The sequence below is a fragment of the Thalassophryne amazonica genome, chromosome 12, assembly GCF_902500255.1.
Source record: "Thalassophryne amazonica chromosome 12, fThaAma1.1, whole genome shotgun sequence".
NCBI classification, from domain to species: domain Eukaryota; kingdom Metazoa; phylum Chordata; class Actinopteri; order Batrachoidiformes; family Batrachoididae; genus Thalassophryne; species Thalassophryne amazonica.
Window position 1 is genome coordinate 59,662,892 of NC_047114.1, and position 22,986 is coordinate 59,685,877.

The following is a 22,986-nucleotide window of genomic DNA, read 5'->3' on the forward strand; positions in this document are numbered from 1 at the left end:
CCATGCGGGTGAACTGGCATAGTTTTTTTTTTTTTTTTTTTATTCCTTGTTTCATTTAGGAAAAGCATCTCAAATTGTAAACTGGTTTAAAGACTGGTAGCGTGCTTCCATTGACATCCTACACAGTGTCGTGTCAGGGGAACAGTCTGTGCAATAATCTTAATTCACATGAAACTACATGTACATTTTGTAGAACATAACAGTTGTGTTCAAAATAGTAGTAAGTGAATGAAGCTCAAAATCCTTAAGAATAGTTTTAATTTCCATACACGCAAATGCATTGGGAACACTGCACATACTATTCCAAATCAAAACATAAAGAAAAATATATCAAATTTGTTAATCCTTTACAGAAAGTGAAGAAAAAGGAATGTCTTAAAAAATGCAGCAGTGTCTGCATTTTTCTTTACAAACTCATACATTTATTGTATAAAGTGAGAGGGGAAAAAAGGTCAAAGATTTGGCTTTCTGTGGGTTTACAACTGAGATTATAGTCTGGGACAATGACAACTGCTGGAAATAATACAAGAAGATATTGAGCTTTTGCCTCCTTCACAGCCTTCTGGTAGTCAGACTATCCCTCAGAATACCCAGAGACACCTGTAGTTTGTCCTGTTTCCACCTTCTTTCCACCTGTCTGCAGCATTGCCTGAGGGCACGTCATGGCATTTAACCAGGGGTCGGATCTTGATTTAGTGGATTTGTGGCGAAAAGAGGTAACAGAGTCCAGAATTGCTGAGCCTGTGGAGAGGAAAGAAGAGAGGATGTTTTCTGGGAGAAATGGAGAAACCAGTCCATTCATGGTGGTGTTGCTATAGAACAGTCATAATTCATTTTGAACGCATTAACACTTGATGAGAGAACCACTTCATTTAACTATTCCACCATACAGTTGCTCTATTACTAAATAAATTTTTTTTAGAAGGTTCAGTCTTGACCTTTCTACCTCAAGGCTCAGCTCATGGCCTCAGGCCAACATATTTTCTCATTTCAAAGGTCATCTCATAATTTACGTTTATATAGCAATGCAAAATTTTGTACATTACAATTAAATCGCCCACGGGTACGTCTATCATCTAAAGTAGTTCTACCTAGTTCAGCAAGTCTGTCCTGGTAGGGCAGATACTTCAACTCAGGAACCAGCTTGGCTCTTCTTTGAACCTTTTCCCCATGTATTTTTGTCTTTTTCAAGCTATAGCGTCCATGCCCAAATTGTCTATGTGTGAGAAGGCTCTTTTATTATGCCATTTAACCAGGGGTTAAATGGCATGATAATACACTGTTAGCTTTATCCACCGACAGTGATGTGCTTAGAAAAGGATAGATTACTCAAAATTAAGATGCCAAGATCTGTTCTTTCATAATGTAGTCATAACATGTTTTCCCCCGTGTTGAACTTTACATTTTTGTTCATTAAAACCACCTACCCAATCAGTAGACCATGCAATAAGATTATTTATGTCTTCTCCCCATCGATAAGAGAAAGTATTGTCTGCAAAGATTTTACAGTTAGATTTTATTATGCCTGGCAAGTCATTAATAAATAACAAAAACAAAATCGGCTCAATATCCGACCCCTGGGGACGCCACTGGTAACTTGCATCCAAGTGGACCTCATTCCATTCATACAGACTCACTGCTGTCTTTCGTGAAGAAAATCCTCTATCCAATCACAAAGTTTTCCACCAATACCTTTATATATAATATCTCTATAACTTTATTCACACCATGGAGGTTGGGAGTTCTGGAAATGTTCTGAACTTTAGGAAGTTGATATGATGTTTCCCATATCGGCTTGATGCCGATACTTTGAATCGGTATCGGACGTAACAGGGTTACATTGATTGGTCAGAGTCGCAAACGTGTCAGCTCAATTTTATCAGGCTGAGTGTAGTCCAGGTAATTTTCTCCCCTTTTTCAGGTGATTTCATTAAGATGGCAGACCCTCTAATTTTGGTGTAGTTTGATAAGGCCTGGGCGCGGTTCTCGTTGCAGCCGCGCCTTTTCCTGTCACGACAGCGGGTCAGCTGACAGCTAGCGGAGAGCCGGGAGGAGCTGGCGGTTGGGTGCTGCTACAGCAAGGCCAAACGTGGAGAGGGAGAGCTACGAAGCGGTGTCGTCTGTGAGATTACAAGGGTAAGTTCGGGATGTGCAAACGTTTCTGGTCCAAAATGATTAACTGTGTGGCCTATTAATAGACAATGACTGCCGTTAAAACGGCTAATTTTGTCCACGATGCTAGCGGTAGCCGCGGTTCCGCTAAGTGTAAAGTTGGCATGTGGCATTTGGTATCATCCGGACATGACTATTGGCTTTTTCTTCAAAATAAAAGCACGCGGATAGGCATTTTTGCGCCTTTATAAACAGTGAGATACATTGTGAGTGGTTGAGTAGTGTTCTGAGAAGTTACGTCGGTAAGTTGTTTTTGGTAACTGTAACTAGTACTACAACTTGAGCGTTAACTGGGCGACTGTGGAGACGCTTTATTTGCTCACCGGAAAGCTGTTATGTGCATTTCCGGTAGCTTGACAGATGCTGATCGACATAGATAGCTATGGTAAGTAGCTATATACTTCATTCGATCTATTCTGCGTCTCTTCAATTTTTATCTTAATCTTACGCCACCGTCAGTCAAACAAGGGTTGTAGAATGCATAAAACTGCGATTGGCGAGAATGTGTCTTCCGTCAAGGATGGAATTTTGTATTGATGTTAGGACATGGCCTGAGTGAGAAGACATCTTAATTCCGGTCACTAAATGGGCGGAAAAAAGCCTTTTTCGATATTATATTATCTGGTCACGATTCAGTCGTTTTCCGATGCAGAAGACGTTTGAGAAATCCGAACACTGAATTATGTTATGAACTTAAACTAATAGCGATATTTCAGTTACTGGACGTCTGCACTCGAAGAATTTCAAACATGTCCTCCATTCCACTTTAATCCAGAATCATCATACTTGGGTGAAAGCACATTTTAGTATTTTTATAGTCGTAAGAAACCTGTCAACTGCTTGTTTCGTGATGGCATTGTGTGTAGATTGTTTGGCCTATGCTTTGGTTTATATATTTTCAGCCTTCAGTTTGAGACTGGGCTGCATCCTGCTTTGGGTGATTGCTAATCTTCTGATTAATCTGATTTTGGAGGGAAATGAGCAATTTGCCAGTGTGAGATTAATAAATGTTGCCAGATTAGAGTGGACGTTTTCTGTTCATTGAGTTGTTAAACCTTAAGAGATTTTTACTTCCACAAAATTATGTAAAATCCCAAAATTACTAATTAGATATTTGGACAATTAGTCTTTGTAATCTTGCTTCACAATTACAATAGCTATTTAAAGAAAATGATCAGTATATGCTTGTAGTATGAACTTTCAGCAACATTTCAAGCAATTTAACACACAATTATGAATTATTTAGGAATTAAAGCCATTTTTATTAAATTCCTCCATTCTCAGAAACCTTTGGACAAACTATAAAAAGACTTAAAGGTTTTGATTCAAGAAAATTGATCAGATGTAGGCTTGATTCTCAGTTCTGGCAGATTTTATCTGAAACTTCACATTTTTAAGATTATTTTTCTGTGGCACTCCATCATGAAGCTTTATAATTGCACTGTGCGCAGTTTCTCAAATCACACTACAGAAGTCTTTAACTCCTTCAGAGCTGTCTTGGTGGCTTTCTTCACCTTCTCCCAACAGATTTGAGTGTTACTGCACAGAAATATGCTTGTGCCTACTACCATTTGGGATGCGAGTCTCATACCTGTAGCCATGCCCTCTTATTAATGAAAGAGTTTATTATAAGGTGTGGCACAACATAGTACCATGAAGGATAAAATTTGTTTACAGCAATATTACATCATCTAATGCACAATGCAAAGCCACATTATTGAATTTGTTGTGTGACTCACTTAGATCGGCAGTGGTGTCTGTCTCTAGTTCCTTGACGTTAGAGGTCGAGAGATGCCTGTGAAGAAGCTTATAGAGCCATGAGGTCACTGGACATAAGTATTTGGTGATGACGATACTTTTGCAGGAGAGTGAAGAGCCAAGTCTTTAGGGTCCTGGTGCTTTCTGTCTTTCTATGTGGTTGTGAATCTTGGATGCTAATGACCTGAGGTGACATGACTGACGACTAGATTTTTTTCTCCAAGTACCTCTGGAGGTTTCTTTACTGCTGTAATGATTGTCAAGCTAACGGTTACTTGGAGAAACTCTTAAGCCTGGTTCACACGGCAAGTTTTAAAATTGTCAGTAGGTTTCCAGTACCTGAGAGACCACACACATGGAGATAAAAACTCCTAAATCTAACAGGTTTGGTCGTACAGTGTGTAGTGTGCAGCCACACAGTAAAGACAACACACCACACATGAACAGATTTCACACACGAACATTCCCAGGTCAGACAGGAAATCTCGCAAAATCTCCTGAGATTAAACGTGACTTCAGAGTAGACAAATGGAGATAGCTTTGGACTACTTTTAACGGAAGAAAAAAAGATACAAAAAGAAAAGGCATTCTTTAAAGGAGTGGGGACAGCGCAACCACCCAACTTTCTCGTGCGCCATAACAGCCATTTTGATTTTGGATTCTGCTCCATACGTTCGTCGCCTCACTTTCTGGTTGGCTGCACATCACATTCAGCGTGCTTGTTTGTGGCCGGGGGACACCACACACGCTGCAATATTGGGCCAAGACAATCCAACGTGTCGAATATCCCTGATTTGCAGTCTGAGCACTCCTGACGTCCTTCTGAGCAGATCAGAGCGCTGTTAACACGCCACACATGGCAGGAATATCTGAGAAGATTATCTTTAGAGACATCATTATAGTTGGGGCATCCTTAAGATTGTCAGAAGGGGAAAATCAAGTCAGAAATCAGCCTAATTATCTTGCCGTGTGAACCTGGCAATAGGCAAGAACTTTTCGTGTTTTGCGGGAGCATCAGCTGTGACATTTTGGCCAGTTTGTGCATTTCTCTGGGTGTAATCCAGTGTGCAGATGACTCTGAAGACCCAAGCAACTGGAAAAAAGGCCAATGGGATTTCCATGTATCACCTGGCTGTGACAGACAGACAGCTACTTTCGGAATGTTGTGGTTGCCATCCAGGACCCAGTGCATTTCTGTAGTGTGGTTGATGCACCAGCACATTTCTTTACAGTGACCTTAATTGAGAGATGAGGTTGCAGTCAAATGTAGTCCAAGGATAGACCATCTTTAATGTGAGCTGGTGTCATAACTATTTTTTTTTAAATGAAAAGTATAAGGGAAAAAAATCACACAAAGGGGTAGTTGCACAATGCATTCAGCTAGGCCAGTGTGAGTGAGGGAAGGCAAGCGGATGTAAGCTAGGCCAATGTGAGTGAGGGAAGGCAAGCGGATGTAAAGGACACATGCTTCCTTGTAATGTGGGTCACGCCCTTTTTTTTTCTGCTTTCACTTCTGTTTTGTTTTTTTTTTTGTCCCCCCCCCCCCCCCCCCCCCCCCCCCCAAAAAAAAATTCTGTCTGCAATGGTTTTTCTCCATTCTTCCTTTTAAGGTGGGGGTTGATTTCACCATGGCCAGTTGGGACTGAGGAGCAGCCACAATGATTGGAGGACTGTTCATCTATAACCACAAGGGGGAGGTCCTCATTTCTCGGGTCTACAGAGACGACATAGGGTAAGTCGCTTGTGAGTAAACCTTGAAAGCTTCCCCCCACCCATAAGGCTGGAGATTCTGATCAGGACTATACAACATTCAGAACAGAGTTAATGACTTTTGAATGTAATTTTGAGCTGAGTTAGCAAACAGGATGCAGAATTACAGTTCTAAATATCTGAATTCTGCACAGCCCTGATTCTGGTCCAGCAGGACTTGACAGGTGTGGGTGGATTGTAGGAGCTGCACGAGGAATGCATCCCTTGTCTTGGTGCCAAATTGCACTTTTGAGTTCTCACTTGTAAAAAGTTGCAAGGCTTTATCTTATTCTTCTTAATTGTGAACATCCTTATCAGCCCTTACCATTTGAATAAAAGATTAGGCGCAGCTGCACCGAGAATGCTGACATCATTAAGAGTGTGAGAGAGGTTTTTCATAATATGGAAACAAGTGTCTTCTTTATTTTTTCAATCCATCTGTGGCTTTCTTATCACAGTGGCATTAACAGGGGTTTAAGCTTGATACCTAGTTCTCACCAGGTGTGTGTGTGTCATGGCTGCATTACTGAACTTCTGCATGTGTGTGTTCTCATGTACACAGTGTTTCTGTTGCAACACTGCTCAATCCAGCCTAGTCTTTCTGTATTTGTTTTTGAAAATGTCCTCTTTGCCATTGTCTTTTTCTTTCTTGTGTGCATATCTTAGATTTGTGAGCTCATAGCCCTTGAAACTGCACATTGAATTCACTGTTACTTCTAATGGAGTAGCTGACTGAGGTGAAATTGCAGATCGTTGGCAATCTTTGTCAGGTGATGTCCATTCTTATCTTAATCTGTGTACAGTTGGCAAAGGCAGTATTACTGTGCTGTAAATGTTGTTTACAGCGAAGAATATGGTGTGTTAGTGTCTGGGTAGCTTTGACTGTAGTGGAGGTCCATTTCTCAAATTGTGCCTGGTCTGGGAACAATTACCAATTAACCGGTACACATTGCGGTGCCAAACAGTGCTGTCATAAGAGCCATTTTTCTACACTGTTTACGCACATTTTGACGAAAATGTATTTTTTGCATTTTTGTCTCCCCTTGCTTCATTCTTGTTTCCTCTCAATCTTCTGTATCACCATTTTCCTTCATCTGTCCATCTTGGTCCCTGTAGGAATAGGTAAGCGGTGCTCCAACCTATCAAGCATGACCTTTCTATCTTATGGCCACAGAATATTGAATTCCCTATCCTGACCCCAAAGTGCATGTCCTTCAATTCCACCATCAGCTACATGTTGCCTTCATAAGCATGAGTCGCCTATGAGGATATTGCAGAGAAACATCAGCCAGCTAATCTTCCAGATCACAGCTTTTTAAATTAAATGAATGTTGTTGCTCACCTATACAGCTCTGATAGTTCCCACGCATGTAAGCATGGTGGTGATTTTTAGTCTCCCTCATCTTTTCTCACCTCACTTCTTTTGCACTGAACTGGGAGATAGGTTTTTGAATAGGAACTTGTCATTTTTTTTGTCTCTATAAAAGGTAAAGATTGATATTTTTATATATATAGAGAGAGAGAGACTAACAGTGGCTGATCGTTTCCTCTCAGCAAGCATCACATTGGTACCTTCAGAGGTGTTTCTAATTGTGTTGACACAGAAACTTGAAACTGTGACAACGTAGTAACTGGGATGGGACAACAGCGGTATCAGGATCTTGTGGGTAAACGAATAAGTGAGGAAGGGTGGATGTGGTGTTTATATTTGTGATTACCTTCAGTGGAAGGTTCCTTCAGATTCAGCTTAGATGGTGCCAGAACATTTATTTGTGTCTGAGAGATTCTGTCATCCTAACATTTTTGACCTCTCTTTGCAGTTTTAATTGAAGCAATTCGTTAAGTAACTTGAGGACGAGTAAAAGGCTTTGTCAGTTTGTAGCTTAAGGATTTGTTTTATTCGTGTTAGTCGCCCGAGTGGTGACACAAATGTTTTCACACGTGTTAAGAGGAATTTGCTGTTTTGTCTATCCTGGAGGATGGTGGTAAAGATGGCTCAGAATGTCTGTGAGAAAAGTATTTCTTCTAAAATATTCTGCCAAACCATACATCTTTCTCTGTACACAGAATGTTCAAGCAAATTAACCCCTTAAGCCTTAGAGCCTATTTCACCAAAATCACATACCCATACATTATGATTTATTTCTCAGCTTGTACAAGGTCAAAAATGCAAAAGTTTGGAGATGTTGTGGATGCAAAAAATTGAAAGTAAATAATACTTTGAGTAAATTAGGGTGGTTTGTCCCCCAAAAAAAAGAATTCCGATTTATGTCTTTATTGCTTGGTGTGTCCGTTGTGATTAGTTGATATGTGATTGAAGTGGATACTTTTGTAGAGGAGACTTCGCTTGATATTTTGATGTATAATAAGTGTATGTTGGTGTCAGCATTGGTTAGTTATGAGTGTTCAAATGTTCCAAAACAGGGCAAGTCCCCAAATTTGGGGACTCTAGGGTTTAAGAGGTTAAACTTTTTTTTTTCCTTCTTCTGTAAACTGCAGTCTGTTCATTACTTCATTAGCCACTAAATTTTTCAAACTGCTTTAAATTTTAGAGAAATTAAGACTTTGAATCCACAGATGGGAATTATGACTAGTCTTTGCTGGAACTGAAGATGTCTGCGTGAACAGACTGTGTATCTGTAGTGTTTATTTAACTCTCTGGGGCCGACGGCTGAGACCAAGCTTTACTAAATTATAAATAACTTTTTAATGATATGAGATAGAAACTTTTTTTTTTTGCTGAAAAGTTAACTCTGCAGACTTTCGAGCCACCATCTTTGTACTCCTCATAGAAGCTGTGTGATGACGTGAGCAATGTGAGTGTCCAATCAGAATTGGTTCACTGTCACATGGTTTTCCAAAATCCAATCATAGGGCAGATTCGCCTCACGTGACACACCAAAGATTGTTTTTAGGAGTGATGTGTCACTAATTTTTTTTTAGTTTGCTGTGTGTTTTGAATAAATGTGTGTGTGGAAAATTATTTTCCGCTTTACTTTTTCCTTTATTTCTGATTAACATTTATTACACTTATAAAACACAACTATAGCGTGTCTATATATTTTGAAAGTACAGGTTGTCCTGAATAAAGAGACATAAAACTTGATTGTGGGATCCAGGGAGAGCTGTTAACAGCAATAATAAAACATGTATGCCAGGCGAGTGAACTGTCCAAAAAATGCCCTCGGACCCCAGAGGGTTAAGAAGAAAAAAAAATACTGTGTTTGCAAATTTTCAGCTCAGAGCCCAGTTTCATAAAGCAGTCTAATATTTTAGTCTACTAAATTTACATGGTTACAGTCAAGGGCGCAATTTAGAACTAGAAATTGGGGGGCAGAAAGTGCGAGGCCCGCAGGGCCGAAGCCTGTAGGCTGGGGGTCCTGGGGCCGCTTTATGCCCCAGAAGCCAACGGTTTCTAGATAAGCTCAGATGCATTCTGAGCATCCAGAACAGTAATTTTAATGTTTTGAGAAAACCATGAAGTGGACACCATTTGACTTGTGCAATTTGAAACTGTGGATATAAATGTTATTCTGGTGTAGAACTCAAAAAGAATGATAGGTTGAGTTTTCATTAAAAAAAAAAACTGCAATGTGGTAAAATGTATTCATAAATATGAAAGAACAGGCTCTTAATAATTATTAACTATCACATACTGTATTTTTTTTTCTCAAAATTTGTTTTTGCATAAGTTTGAAAAAAAACATAAGTTTAGGATAAATTACTTATCATGAATTTAATTTTTGAAGTGGCACTAATGACAACACTCACACTGAACATAATTTCGCTTGCATAGACTGATTTTAGAGATCAAGCAATAATTGCAGATGGGCTTTCTGAGGTCCCAGATAGCTTTTCTGATTTCCTTTTCTAACTTTTAGAATTTTGATACTTGTGTGTAGACACTGGTCCCTAGAGGCAACTGTTTTTGGTTTCAAATCTGGGCAAATGCAGTCCCAGAAAATTCCGAATGTGACAAACAAGAAACAGGTGTTGTAAACAAGTCAATGCTGCAAAAATACAAACTTGCAAAAACAAAGATACTATTCTGACATGGTTTTGCACATAAGACTGACATGGTTTGCACATAAGACTGGCATAGCATGTTTCAAGTACACACATATATGTCACAAGGTGGGGGGGACATACCATATTCTGTCCCACCTGGTTGAAAAGGTGGGGGGGACATGTCCCCCTATCCCCCACCAAATTGCGCCCATGGTTACAGTTAGTCACCCAACATTATTCATCTAATCACTGTTTCACATCAATGGCTAAACTTGTAGATTAGTCATTTTACATTGCATATGATTTTCACGGGCATAACAGTCTTGCGAGCGCCATTGCCAAGAAACGCCTCCAATGTGTGAGAGTTTTGTTTATGTCCGGATTGGTCGTTGTCATGAACTATCCAGCCTTTGGTTCGTTAACTGGCTTTATTAACATTTACCGACACATGATCTGCAGAATGACATGCTTAGCTCTTAGCCTAGCATTTCTTCTTCTACATACTTACAAAACTTCCGTTAAACCTTTTTGTACACACAATGCTGCTCAGTGTAACAGTGACACCCGGTGGCTAATGAGAGAATGGTCACAAACGCATCACCTGACAGTCCTCTGCTACAACCATGGCCAAAAGTGGAGGTGGCTCGCTTTTTGAAGGAATACAAGCAATTTAGAGGGTGCTGCATGATAGCTACCTTTTTTTTTTTGAGGTAAGACACTGAAGTTTTGTCCACTAAAATAACATTAGCTTCCTCTGTACCAGACTAAAAAACTTTAGCTGCCTAAACACTTTCTGCAGTGACTAACATAAAAAAAAAAGTTTATTTGACTAAATAAGATGAGACTGCTTTATGAAACCGGTCCCAGGGCAGTTAGTAACATCTTGGCTGTAAAACATGAATTTAATTTGAAGCAATTAAAGTTAATATTGGTGCACTTGTGGTTGAATGTTGCCAGTTGTGTTTTCTCTATACTTGCTACTGATTGCATCTTAATGAACCCAGCTCAGATTTACAGGTTGTTATAAAGTAGACCCACATTTCTCAGTCAAAATGTCAGGACAGTTTGTCATGTCATGCAGTTCTGAGGATCTCTTCATTTTAACATGCTGCGTCCTCCATACTGCCACATATGAATCTACACTAAGCTGTCATGTTTGTAATTCAAACTGTGCTACTAAGGTATTCTTGATCTTTTTGTGTGTTTGTTTAAAGTTTAACCTTCTTATTCATTTAAATTAAATCAAAGGGCATAGCTCAGTCCTTTTTCAACCGTGTGGTTCAACAAGCCTTTTCTGTTCTTCCTGAGTCCATTTAATTTAGTGAAATGTCTTGGTCCCTTTTTTAACAGCGCTTCACAAAAAAGCACTGCTGATTATTAAACGGTTGAGGTTTTTGTCATGTATGATTTTTAGGTAGAGATGTTTTAATATTTACAGATTCATGTTAAATTACTAACTTAACCTTGATGTTGGAGGTTTTTATTATTTCAGATAATCATTGCAGAACTATGCAGCTGCTTTTACAAGGAAACTTTTTTTTTTTAAAGGCTTGTCTGGAAAGAGAGCTGATTTTTGAAGTTGTTTTGAGTGGCTTGTTAAACAGTAGTCATCACCAAAACAAATGTTGGTGTCTTTCCTTCATATCCTAGGCGTAACGCAGTGGACGCATTCCGTGTGAATGTGATTCACGCCCGGCAGCAGGTTCGATCCCCAGTGACAAACATCGCACGCACCAGCTTCTTCCATGTCAAGCGCTCAAACATCTGGTTGGCAGCTGTCACCAAGCAGAATGTCAACGCTGCCATGGTGTTTGAGTTCCTGTACAAGATGTGTGACGTGATGACAGCCTACTTTGGCAAGATCAGCGAGGAAAACATCAAGAACAACTTTGTGCTCATCTATGAGCTGCTGGATGGTAGGTGTGCGGTCTCTTCTGTAGCTGTAGGTATCTTAAACTGCCAGATTATAGAATTGTACCTGTCAGGTACATTCATAATTATATATTCTTTGTTTTTTTTTCAGCAGTTAATCTGATAAGTAAAGTTTAGTGTGTTGATCTAAATTGTGGGGGGGAACCCATTCGATTTCTGTTGGTTTGCATGTTTGTCAGCTGTATGCAGCTGAAATTTTTCATTCGATATTTCTTTTCATGGTGACGCTGTTCTTACTGGTAGGTATATGTGTTTGTGTTTGTTCAGAGATCCTGGACTTTGGCTACCCCCAGAACTCAGAGACTGGAGCTCTGAAGACTTTCATCACCCAGCAGGGCATTAAGGGACAGGTTAGCAATATTGACTGTACAAGTTGTGAAAATAGCTGGTAAGCTGCAACTCTTCCCCCAGTGGGGACTGCATATATATTTTCCAAAGGTGACAAATATGTGTAGTGTTTTCCGGACTGTATTTGCATATTTTCAAAAATCATGAAGAGGGGCAAAAAAAAAAAAACAGAACTCGCATCTGTCTAGAAGTCACATTTCTCTTAATAAACTTATAATGTGGGGTTACAGCTTCATCCATAATAAATTTAATTGGTGCATTATTTATTTTGGAAAGCAGAAGGTAATGGGCTAATAACTGTTGTACGAGGCACAAAGAACTATAGTAAACTTCTTATGATGACATTTTGCATGTCGGGCAGTGTGGATTGGCTCTCATAATGGGTCAGGCAGGTATTTAAAATAAACTCTGGCCCACATTTCACTACTGTGTAGGAAAAGGTGATTCTAGATTGTGAACCGTTTTATTTTGGGACTTGTATTGAGGGTAAAAATAACACATGAATTGTTTTGTTCACATTTTTGGCAAAAAGGGGCTCACTAACTGCATTTCCTGTTTTGTTCTGTTTCTTCCAACTACATCATGGATTCCTGTCATCAGCACCAGGTAAGGAGAATAATGTAGCTCAGAAAATTAAATATGTATAGGCCCATTGCGTTTCATGTCGTCTGCATCACTAATCTCATCTTTTTGTTTTTTTTTGTTTTTTTTTTTCTTTGTCACTCTGTCAATTGTCTTCTGTTGTTGGTTATTGGGATTTTGTTCAGACAAAAGAGGAGCAGTCTCAGATCACCAGCCAGGTGACGGGGCAGATCGGCTGGCGTCGTGAGGGGATCAAGTATCGCCGCAATGAGCTCTTCCTAGATGTGCTGGAGAGTGTCAACCTGCTCATGTCCCCACAAGGTATGTTGTGACAGTCTTGAATGTTTGTGGTTAGTGCAGATGTTTGGCATTTAGTACCAAGTTATTTTTTTAATTTTATTTTTAACTGTGTGGATCATGTTCATCACCTGGCAGACATAAAGATTCATGACTGACTTTTACAGTCCTGCACCTCCTTATGCCTTGTGATTATTAGCGAGTGCATCACTTCAGATTTGATGCATATATTCCCCCCTCAGTCGGCACACTTTATGGCTTGAATGAAAACTATTAAAGTTTTGCAGTGAGTCTACAGAGCTAAACTTTAATATTAGTCATAATTTAAAGTATGTTGTTTACAGGTGTGATAAATCTGTGGATAAACGTTTGTGTGAATGTGGTGTCCTGTTGCAATTAAGTCATCTAAGCATGGTTATTTGCAATGAAGTCGCAATACACAACTGACACCACAATTTTCATGTTTTGAAAAGACTGAAATGTGCATTTTTGAGGTTCACTTGCTGTACATCTGACAGAAGTAGTTTTTGCCTAGCAGGTTGAGGCTTTCATGATTCAAAAGCATATTGCTGTTAACTCTGTACGCAGGAGGAGCCTATGTGGTTCCTGTAGTTGCACTAGAGCCTGACCAGTAAATTGTCAAGTTAATGTAATCTGATGATATGCGGTACTTGTAAATAATTCTTCTTATTACAGGCAGTAGAACAATTAAAAAATAATAATCACTGCATCCCATGGTTAGTCTGTCTGCAAGATTATTAATACTTCAGCGTGGCTCAGGTCTTGATGCATTTTTAAAAGAATGAATGTAGGAGATTTATATTTTCATGTTCCAGTGTTGCATGATGAGAATTTAAAGTTCATTATGCTTTGAAAGGCTGTACTTGCATTTACAGCAACATTTATTGTGACAGACCTACTTCACATATGCCCATTGATGTCTGAGAAGGACTCCTTATATAGAGAAAATGGCCCATTACTTTAGGCTGTTTAGCCCACACCACTCTCTTGAAATATGAATCGCTGTCAGTAAAATTAGTTTAAATTCAAACTGCATATCAGGTGAGGACTGGTTAGGGGGGGGAAATAAAACTCGACTGCGTCCTGTACAAAAGCTTCAGATCGCTGAGATAGATGACTGGTGTGCAGTTTTAAGCAGAAACGAGGTGATAATCAGTGAACCATGGCTGAGGCGCAGAAATGACACATGTGCAGTAAAGGCAGAGCAGACCAATTTTTAGGGGGGACCGTTCGGTCGGCGACACCGGATCAAATTGTCAGGAGATAGAGTGCCAGTCTGCAACTCACTTTTAAATATGAGTGATTGGGGCATGTTTGATTAATATATATATACATTAAATGGGGGTTATCAGTGTTAAATTTAAATGGCCACATAATCTGGATCAAACTTTGTCAGTTGATAAAGAATATCATCCTACATAACACTCTCCAGTATGAAAGAAATTTGATCTTTTTTGACAGTTGTGAATTTTTGAAAAAAGTTGTGTTTTTATTTTTTTGCACTATGCCAACATTTATTTATTTTCTCTTCTTTTTATGCAGGCCAGGTCCTGAGTGCCCACGTGTCAGGCAGAGTAGTAATGAAGAGCTACCTGAGTGGAATGCCTGAGTGTAAATTTGGCATGAATGACAAGATTGTCATTGACAAACAGGGCAAAGGAGGCGTGTCTGACGATGCAGGAAAGAGGTGAGTAGGGCGTCATTGAGCAAATGCAGAGCCCTCACCTTTTTAAATGCTGCCAAATTATAGAAACAGAATATTTTATAGCTCATTTAGATGCATTGCAGAAGGGCACACATTTCATTTATTGCTTTAAAACTTTGAAAAATAAACTATTTTCAATTCAATGCTTTAAACCTTTTAGGATTTTAACCTTAGTAGCACCTTGTTTGTGCGAGTCAGGATTTACTTTTTTTTTTTTTTTTTTTGGCTGCATCTCTCCTTTCTTTTCCTCTTTCTTTTCTATGTGCTGTACCTCAGTGATTTAGGGGGAGGAAGGTACTGTACTGACAAGTGTCCTGACACAAACACAGTTTGTCTTGTCTCAGAATTTTAGCATGTTCAGTATTCTGCAGTTTTTTGGTTTGTTTGTTTTTTATTTATTTATTTGTTTTCCCTTCCCCATCTACATCTCACACTCTGTTGCTTCTCTCACACTGCGTACTACCTCAACGCTTCTCGTTAACGCTATGTGTTTCCTAGTGGTTGTGTTCCCTTTAGGTCGAGTGGTTGGTTTTGTTTTATAATCCCACCTGCTTTGACAAAACTTCATCAAAACTCTCAAGAGGGTTGGTGATACACCACCAGGTCATGTTGTAGTACTAGCAGTTATGTTTACAGTAGTATTGGTGGTGTTTTGTTTTTAAAATGCTATTTGAGGGAGATTGACTGGTTTTGTTTAGCTGGATTAGTGTTTACTTACTGTGACGTGTGGAGTGAACTGATTCGTCTCTCTGCTGCATTTTCTCCTATCAGCGGGAAACAGTCAATAGCCATCGACGACTGCACGTTCCACCAGTGCGTGCGGCTCAGCAAGTTTGACTCTGAGCGCAGCATCAGCTTCATCCCCCCTGATGGAGAGTATGAGCTCATGAGGTATGTTCAGGCATCTGCAAATGTAAAGCTTACATTACACAGGACATGACTTAGCCTCAGCTAAACCATATCAAATTTATGAAATGGCTGGTAAAGTCTGCAACGAGAAAAGGAAAACCTCTTGGAACTTTTTATGTTTTATAAAAAAAAAAGTCTGCCATTGCTGATCCATCCATTTGCAGGTATCGCACCACTAAGGACATCATCCTACCATTCAGAGTTATTCCCCTGGTCAGGGAGGTGGGCCGCACCAAGTTGGAGGTCAAGGTCGTCATTAAATCAAATTTCAAACCTTCACTCCTGGCCCAGAAAATTGAGGTGAGCTCTTCATGTTCATCTTCACATTACAGATGAAACTAAAAGTGGTGCAAAATGTTGTCGTGTTTGCTTCTGAAATAAACGGTCCCTGGTTCAAGGCTACCCATCACATATGTGGAAGGACATCTAGTGTAAAATGTTTGCCAAATTAACATGTGGACTCATGGTGGCAACCTTAACCTCTTAAACCCTAGAGTCCCCAAGTTTGGGGACTTGCCCTGTTTTGGAACATTTGAACACTCATAACTAACCAGTGCTGACACCAACATACACTTATACATCAAAATGTCAAGCAAAGTCTCCTCTACAAAAGTATCCACTTCAATCACATATCAACTAACCACAGCTGAAATGCGAAGCAAATAGACATAAATCGGAATTTTTTTGGGGACAAAAAAACCTAATTTACTCCTACCAAGTATTATTTGCTTTCTTTCTTTTTTTTGCATCCACAACATCCTCTAGGACCTGTCTTTTAGCTGATCCAAACTTTTGCATTTTTGACCTTGTACAAGCTGAGAAATAAATCATAATGTATGGGTATGTGATTTTGGTGAAATGGGGTTTTAAGCAAGATTGAGAAACCAAAATAAATTATCTGGAGGATTTACAGCAAGTGAATATGCTTGACTGTTTTTCATTGACTGGCACAAAATCAGAAGAATACATACATCCAAGCGAGAAGATTCCAATTAAAGTGTCTTAACTTAAAAGGTATCTGGTTTCTGCAGTGTGCTTTTTGCATCTTGTCCTACATTTGTCACACTCAAGCAGGTGACGGCCCTCACCTACACCAAACTGTTTCCATTGACTGAGTATACAGCTGACACGGACATTCTCCTGTTGTGTGTGAAAAGGCAACTAATGGCAGTATCTAGAGTTCAACAGCTGTCTGTAGCAATGAATGTTTACAAGAAAACATCCAATTTGTAACATGGCGTTCAGTTGTCTTGGTGTTGGCTTGATTACTTTGATAAACAAAGTAGGATATATTCACTGAAGTATGTCTTTGGTCTTGTGATACTAACAACCAACCAGCTGTTTGGCTGATGTAGCCACATTGGGGTTTAGGTCAATAGAATATTGCCAGATCTGCATTGAAATTTTTGAAGGTGGAAGGTATGCTGCCCAGCCCCCCTCCCCTAATTTGTTAGGGATCTGATACTGACCAAAAAAACATGACTGCTGAGGACTAATAAAGTACTCTGTTCAGCAAAGTGTCCACTCCTAGGTTTTTGTGAAACTGGAATCTGCTTAAATTTGAATTATTCCCAGATAACTCAATTAGGGGTGTCAAACTAGAATTTTGCAAATATGAATTTTTTTTTCTTAGTGTCTTGGACTCAGTGGGACTGACGCATACCTTAGTTTTACAGTTTGCAAGCTTGATACAAATGAAAAAATTGTTTAATCTTATGATACATGATCAGATTATCACACATACTTCAGAATATCCAGAAACTGTTTTTTTTGGGGGGGGGGGGGTTTGATGAAATGCTTAAAGGTTTTTGTTTTGCTCATTTGTCACCTCTATAGGTGCGGATCCCAACACCCCTCAACACCAGCGGCGTGCAGGTGATTTGTATGAAGGGAAAAGCCAAATACAAAGCCAGTGAGAATGCCATCGTCTGGAAGTGAGTACTCCTTGCCGCTCCCCGGCACTATGTTAAACTTAGTCTCCTCTCTGACCTTTTCTTGTCTTTTGAGGGAATGCAAAATTTGATTTTTTTTTTTGTTTGTTTTCCGTATCAGTCTTTGTTAATAAAAGCACAGTGGTACACAGCAGCTTACTGTTTGTGTTTGTAGGATCAAACGCATGGCCGGGATGAAGGAGTCTCAGATCAGTGCTGAGATTGAACTGCTGCCAACCAACGACAAGAAGAAATGGGCCCGACCTCCCATCTCTATGAACTTTGAGGTCAGAATGTGTTTGTAGTAACTTTGGAATCCTGTCACACTTCAGCCGACAGCTGGTTGGTCTGTTGAACACATGCAAAGCAACCTGCGTTAAATGATAATGATGATACGGTACAGGATTGTCTGTTTTTGGCAAAATTATTCAAATGTAACTTTGTACAGCATTAACAGCTAAACCTAAAACTGATGGACAGAGTGCATCCTCTCTAAGGTCAAATTAAGCACATATGGGTGCAGCCATCTTGCTCAGTTTCAAACCAAATGTGTAGTACATGTGTGCACACTTGACTGAAACACGAATTTGCAGTTGTTCAGACTGACTGGTTTGAGGGGGGTGTAGAGTAGCATGAAGTGCTCTTGCTCTGTGCAGTCTGGGTTTCTCACAATTTGTCTTTTTAGCTCCTAATTTTAATAACTACTGCTTCTCAATCTGTCAGCTTTTACTTCACATTGCTAGCCCTCTTGAGGGTCTTACTGGACCAGTCTAACTTCTCTACCATGTAAACTGGGACCACAAACTAATGGCCAGAATTCTTTAATTCTCTTTGTGGAACCTGTCAAAACTTCAGCTTGTTTCCCCTCCAAAGGTTCTCAGGCAAAGATCTGGACATCTTTTTATCAAGTTTCCCAGACTTAAGAATAAACTTAAGAGGAAACATTATTGGCTCAAAGTTGCACATACAACCCCTGGCAATAATTATGGAATCACCGGCCTCGGAGGATGTTCATTCAGTTGTTTAATTTTGTAGAAAAAAGCAGATCACAGACATGACACAAAACTAAAGTCATTTCAAATGGCAACTTTCTGGCTTTAAGAAACACTAAGAAATCAGGAAAAAAAATTGTGGCAGTCAGTAACGGTTACTTTTTTTAGACCAAGCAGAGGGAAAAAAATATTGACTCACTCAATTCTGAGGAATAAATTATGGAATCACCCTGTAAATTTTCATCCCCAAAACTAACACCTGCATCAAATCAGATCTGCTCATTAGTCTGCATCTAAAAAGGAGTGATCACACCTTGGAGAGCTGTTGCACCAAGTGGACTGACATGAATCATGGCTCCAACACGAGAGATGTCAGTTGAAACAAAGAGGAGGAAAGAGGAATTCTGAAACTCTTAAGAGGGTAAATCATCATGCAATGTTGCAAAAGATGTGCCAGCTGTGTCTAAACTCTGGACCAAATACAAACATGGGAAGGTTGTTAAAGGCAAACATACTGGTAGACCAAGGAAGACATCAAAGCATCAAGACAAAAAACCTAAAGCAATATGTCTCAAATCGAAAATGCACAACAAAACAAATGAGGAACGAATGGGAGGAAACTGGAGTCAACGTCTGTGACCGAACTGTAAGAAACCACCTAAAGGAAATGGGATTTACATACAGAAAAGCTAAACGAAAGCCATCATTAACACATAAACAGAAAAAAACAAGGTTACAATGGGCTAAGGAAAAGCAATCGTGGATGACTGGATGAAAGTCATATTCAGTGATGAATCTCAAATCTGCATTGGGCAAGGTGATGATGCTGGAATTTTTGTTTGGTGCCGTTCCAATGAGATTTATAAAGATGACTGCCTGAAGAGAACATGTAAATTTCCACAGTCATTGATGATATGGGGCTGCATGTCAGGTAAAGGCACTGGGGAGATGGCTGTCATTACATCATCAATAAATGCACAAGTTTACGTTGATATTTTGGACACTTTTCTTATCCTATCAATTGAAAGGATGTTTGGGGATGATATCATTTTTCAAGATGATAATGCATCTTGCCATAGAGCAAAAACTGTGAAAACATTCCTTGCAAAAAGACACATAGGGTCAATGTCATGGCCTGCAAATAGTCCGGATCTTAATCAATTGAAAATCTTTGGTGGAAGTTGAAGAAAATGGTCCATGACAACGCTCCAACCTGCAAAGCTGATCTGGCAACAGCAGTCAGAGAAAGTTGGAGCCAGATTGATGAAGAGTACTGTTTGTCACTCATTAAGTCCATGCCTCAGAGACTGCAAGCTGTTATAAAAGCCAGAGGTGGTGCAACAAAATACTAGTGATGTGTTGGATTGTTCTTTTGTTTTTCATGATTCCATAATTTTTTCCTCAGAATTGAGTGAGTCCATATTTTTTTTTCCCTCTGATCAGTCTTACACCGGACTCGAAACGCATTGCTGTGCCGCAGATGGGATTTTGGATGACTACAGATAAGGACCAATAACAGATTTCTGTATTTAAAAATATTCTGACAAATGTCACATTTGACAATGAAGTGTTTTTTTTTTTGTTTTTTTTTTTTAAGAGAATGAATCATGGTATACACTGGAAATTTCAAAATGTTAGTCTGTGTCAAAGAAAAAAAATCTGTTTATGCTTGGTACCTATTCGAGGTTACACAGGGAGAAACTCTTTGAGTGCAATAAATTGAACCAGCTGTTTATATGGCTCGAGTTTGCTATTGGTTTATGTGGGTTTTTGTTGTTGGGAAGTCGTTTAAATGCATGCTTGCACAGCTGTTAAGTGTCATACTTGTTCCATGACAGTTTGGCTTATTGATGGTTGTAATGTCCCCAAATGTCCTGTTTTTTTTTTCTCTCCTTCTTGTGGCAACGAAACACAGCAGCATCACTGCCTTCAGTTCAGCTGAAAACGCATTGTTGCCTAAATTCACTGGTGAGATGACTTCTCGCCAACTCTCTGATTATGCCTGCTCTGTCCTAGTACTAGTTAACTGGGCATAATCACAAAGTCAAACACTGTTCCTTTCCTGAAAGATTAGTCTGTCTCCTCACCTGGCATTTTTAAAAGCTTGATAAATATGGACCCTGCTTCTTTTTGTTTCTCTTTTGATTTGAAAGAAACTCTTATTGTTAAGAGGTCACTTCTTTTGTAGAAGATGAATTTGCTAACACATCAGCTCCTCATGATTTCCTGCTGGAGGTTTAAGTCCACAGTTTGAGGGGGAAAAAAAATGTAGCGTCCATATTCTGACATCTCCTTCCTTAATATCTCCCACCCCCTCAGGTTCCCTTTGCTCCATCTGGTCTGAAGGTGCGCTACTTAAAGGTGTTTGAGTCCAAGCTCAACTACAGTGACCATGACGTCATCAAATGGGTGCGCTACATCGGCCGCTCTGGCATCTACGAAACTCGCTGCTAAAATTGATCCCTGCCAGGCAGCGAACGGACCACTTCCTCCCATCTCTCATGAAGGTTTCTTTTCTTAAACCCTTTCCCCAATTTGTCTATTTCTTCCATCCTACCTGTCTGACCTTCTCCCTTTCCTAACTAGGTGTTAGAGATTGAATTTACATTGTGAAAGTAAATATGGTATAATGCACAGATATATGCAAAAAAAGGTGATCATTGTATCGTATCTTGTAGTGATGAGTGAGCCCATGAATCGCCTGGTGTTAAGTCATGCAGGAGGACCAGGGGAGAGTACTGAAGGCACCGCGATGTGTTTGACTATTCTGTGTTATTGAGCCACTATCTCCTTATTTCAAACAAATCATCCCCGATGAGATCTGTCATGGTTTAAGAGAAATAAACTTTGCTTGTGAACACAGCTTGGTAAAGTTGTCCCTTTAAACTGAGCTGTTTGATTACTTGTTGTGAATCAACTATTTGACAAGTGTGTTTTTTTTTTTTGTTTTTTTTTTTTTGGAAATGGTCACTGAATTACAAACCTGCCATTTATCAGAGAACCAAACTATTTTCAGTCATTAAGACTAGCTGTGTGACGCTTTGGTTAAACCGGCCAGTGTAAATGTGTTTTGAGGTCTCCCCCTGGTGTCTGCCTCATCGCTGTCTGCTTCTTCATGTTTGTAGCCCTGGTGACCGTTCTGTCCAATAAAATCTCATTATGTATCCAACTACCCTTGTCTGCATTCTTCCTTCTCTCTACATACCAGTAAAAATCTCAAAGGGTACTTGTCAACAGAAGTCTGTGATGACACTTTGAGTTACTGTCTACACAAACTGCCATGTTGGCTAAACGCTCCATAGTGAGGCTGGCTGTAACAATCATGCACAAAATGATTAAAGCATGAAACTTGTTGAAGTTAGTGTGTGTATGCGTGTATATACCACAGACCAGTTGCCGCGGGGGTATTTTTCAAAATGGTGTCATGCTTTAACAACCAGAAGGAATTCAGTTTATAGTGCAGTTAAACAATCATTATTGGACACTTGTGCTGTGTGTCACACTAACAGAGGTACAGGCAGCCTCTACAGTGGCATTTAGAATAAATGCTGACTGAGCAAAAACTTTCATGCAAAACTGAAGTCCAGTGTTTTGGTAGATGATGTATACTTTAAGTACAGAGGCTCAAAATGAAACTTGTGTTTTGTCAGCACAAATGGGAAAAATTGCTGAGTAGCAAAATGAGAGCTGTGCATTTTAGGCAATATGTGTGCAGTTGTATCTTCCAGTGTGGCTCCATGTACGTAGACCATAATGCTGAAACCATTAAGGCAACCAGCTGAATCCAACACATGGGAAGGAAGCCCTCCATTGCCCAGCCCATTTGAAATTGCAGGACTCGTCACCTTGCCTGTAAGAAGCAGCAGTCACTATCGCGCTACATGCCGCAGATTGTGCCAAGAAAGGCCCCAAGAACATTGCTATCTGTACTTTGGCCACTGATGGTGTGGTGGCAGTCTACGTTTTGCCACATTCTCACTGAATGAACTTTGCCTTGAGTTGGAGATGGGAGCCAGCCTTTGGTACCTACCGGTACATTAACTAGTTGCAACCGTGGACCCAGCAGAATCTGGAAACCTGTGCACCTTTCATGCAGTCACAAGTTGTAACAAAGTATGATGATTGGCTGGCAGTGGAAAGAAAACTACATGAAAAGCCTTACAGAATTCACAGATGCCTTCCAGGAGTTACAAAACAACATGACCTAAATGCTCAGACAATGGCACAGCTTGAGCGATAAAATGGAGGTGAACAAGGCATGAAAACATCTGTGAACAGAAATGGCGACAAAGGTCAGTTTAAATTTGTACAGGGGTCAAAAGTTAAGTTCCAATTTCAGTAAAAAAAAAAAAGTTTGGATTAATAGGGTTTTACAAAGGAATAGTTAGTACTATCTGTCAGGCTTAGAGACCAAACATTCAACATGGTCAAAACTATTCCATTTATCCTTTTATCAGTGGGTTTTACATACTGATCAATGCAGAGGCAAACCGGAGGTGATGTGACAGTCCTCTTGGTGGATGAAACGGAAGTTATGGACTTCGGTAAAGTTAGAAAGATATTCACAGATTCGAAGTTCACG

The 22,986-nt window shown here is 39.7% G+C and overlaps 1 protein-coding gene across 3 annotated transcripts; it reads left to right on the plus strand.

The window, feature by feature from the left end:
• The first annotated feature begins 1,853 nt into the window (after nt 1–1,853).
• LOC117521454 (AP-2 complex subunit mu-A) lies at nt 1,854–21,056 on the plus strand. Of its 3 annotated transcripts, none has more exons than XM_034182752.1 (13): nt 1,855–2,136; nt 5,541–5,662; nt 11,338–11,603; nt 11,887–11,969; nt 12,568–12,573; nt 12,735–12,870; nt 14,410–14,554; nt 14,849–14,866; nt 15,344–15,463; nt 15,646–15,781; nt 17,318–17,415; nt 17,588–17,699; nt 20,724–21,056. In XM_034182752.1, the coding sequence occupies exons 2-13, from the start codon at nt 5,589–5,591 to the stop codon at nt 20,856–20,858; spliced, it is 1,329 nt and encodes a 442-aa protein (XP_034038643.1). In that variant the 5' UTR covers nt 1,855–2,136; nt 5,541–5,588; the 3' UTR covers nt 20,859–21,056. The 3 variants fall into 3 exon arrangements, with proteins under 3 accessions (XP_034038644.1, XP_034038643.1, XP_034038642.1); XM_034182751.1 differs by lacking the exon at nt 1,855–2,136 and adding an exon at nt 2,539–2,557 and having other exon boundaries at nt 20,724–20,889; XM_034182753.1 differs by lacking the exon at nt 14,849–14,866 and having other exon boundaries at nt 1,854–2,136; nt 20,724–20,889.
• Nucleotides 21,057–22,986: the final 1,930 nt, after the last annotated feature.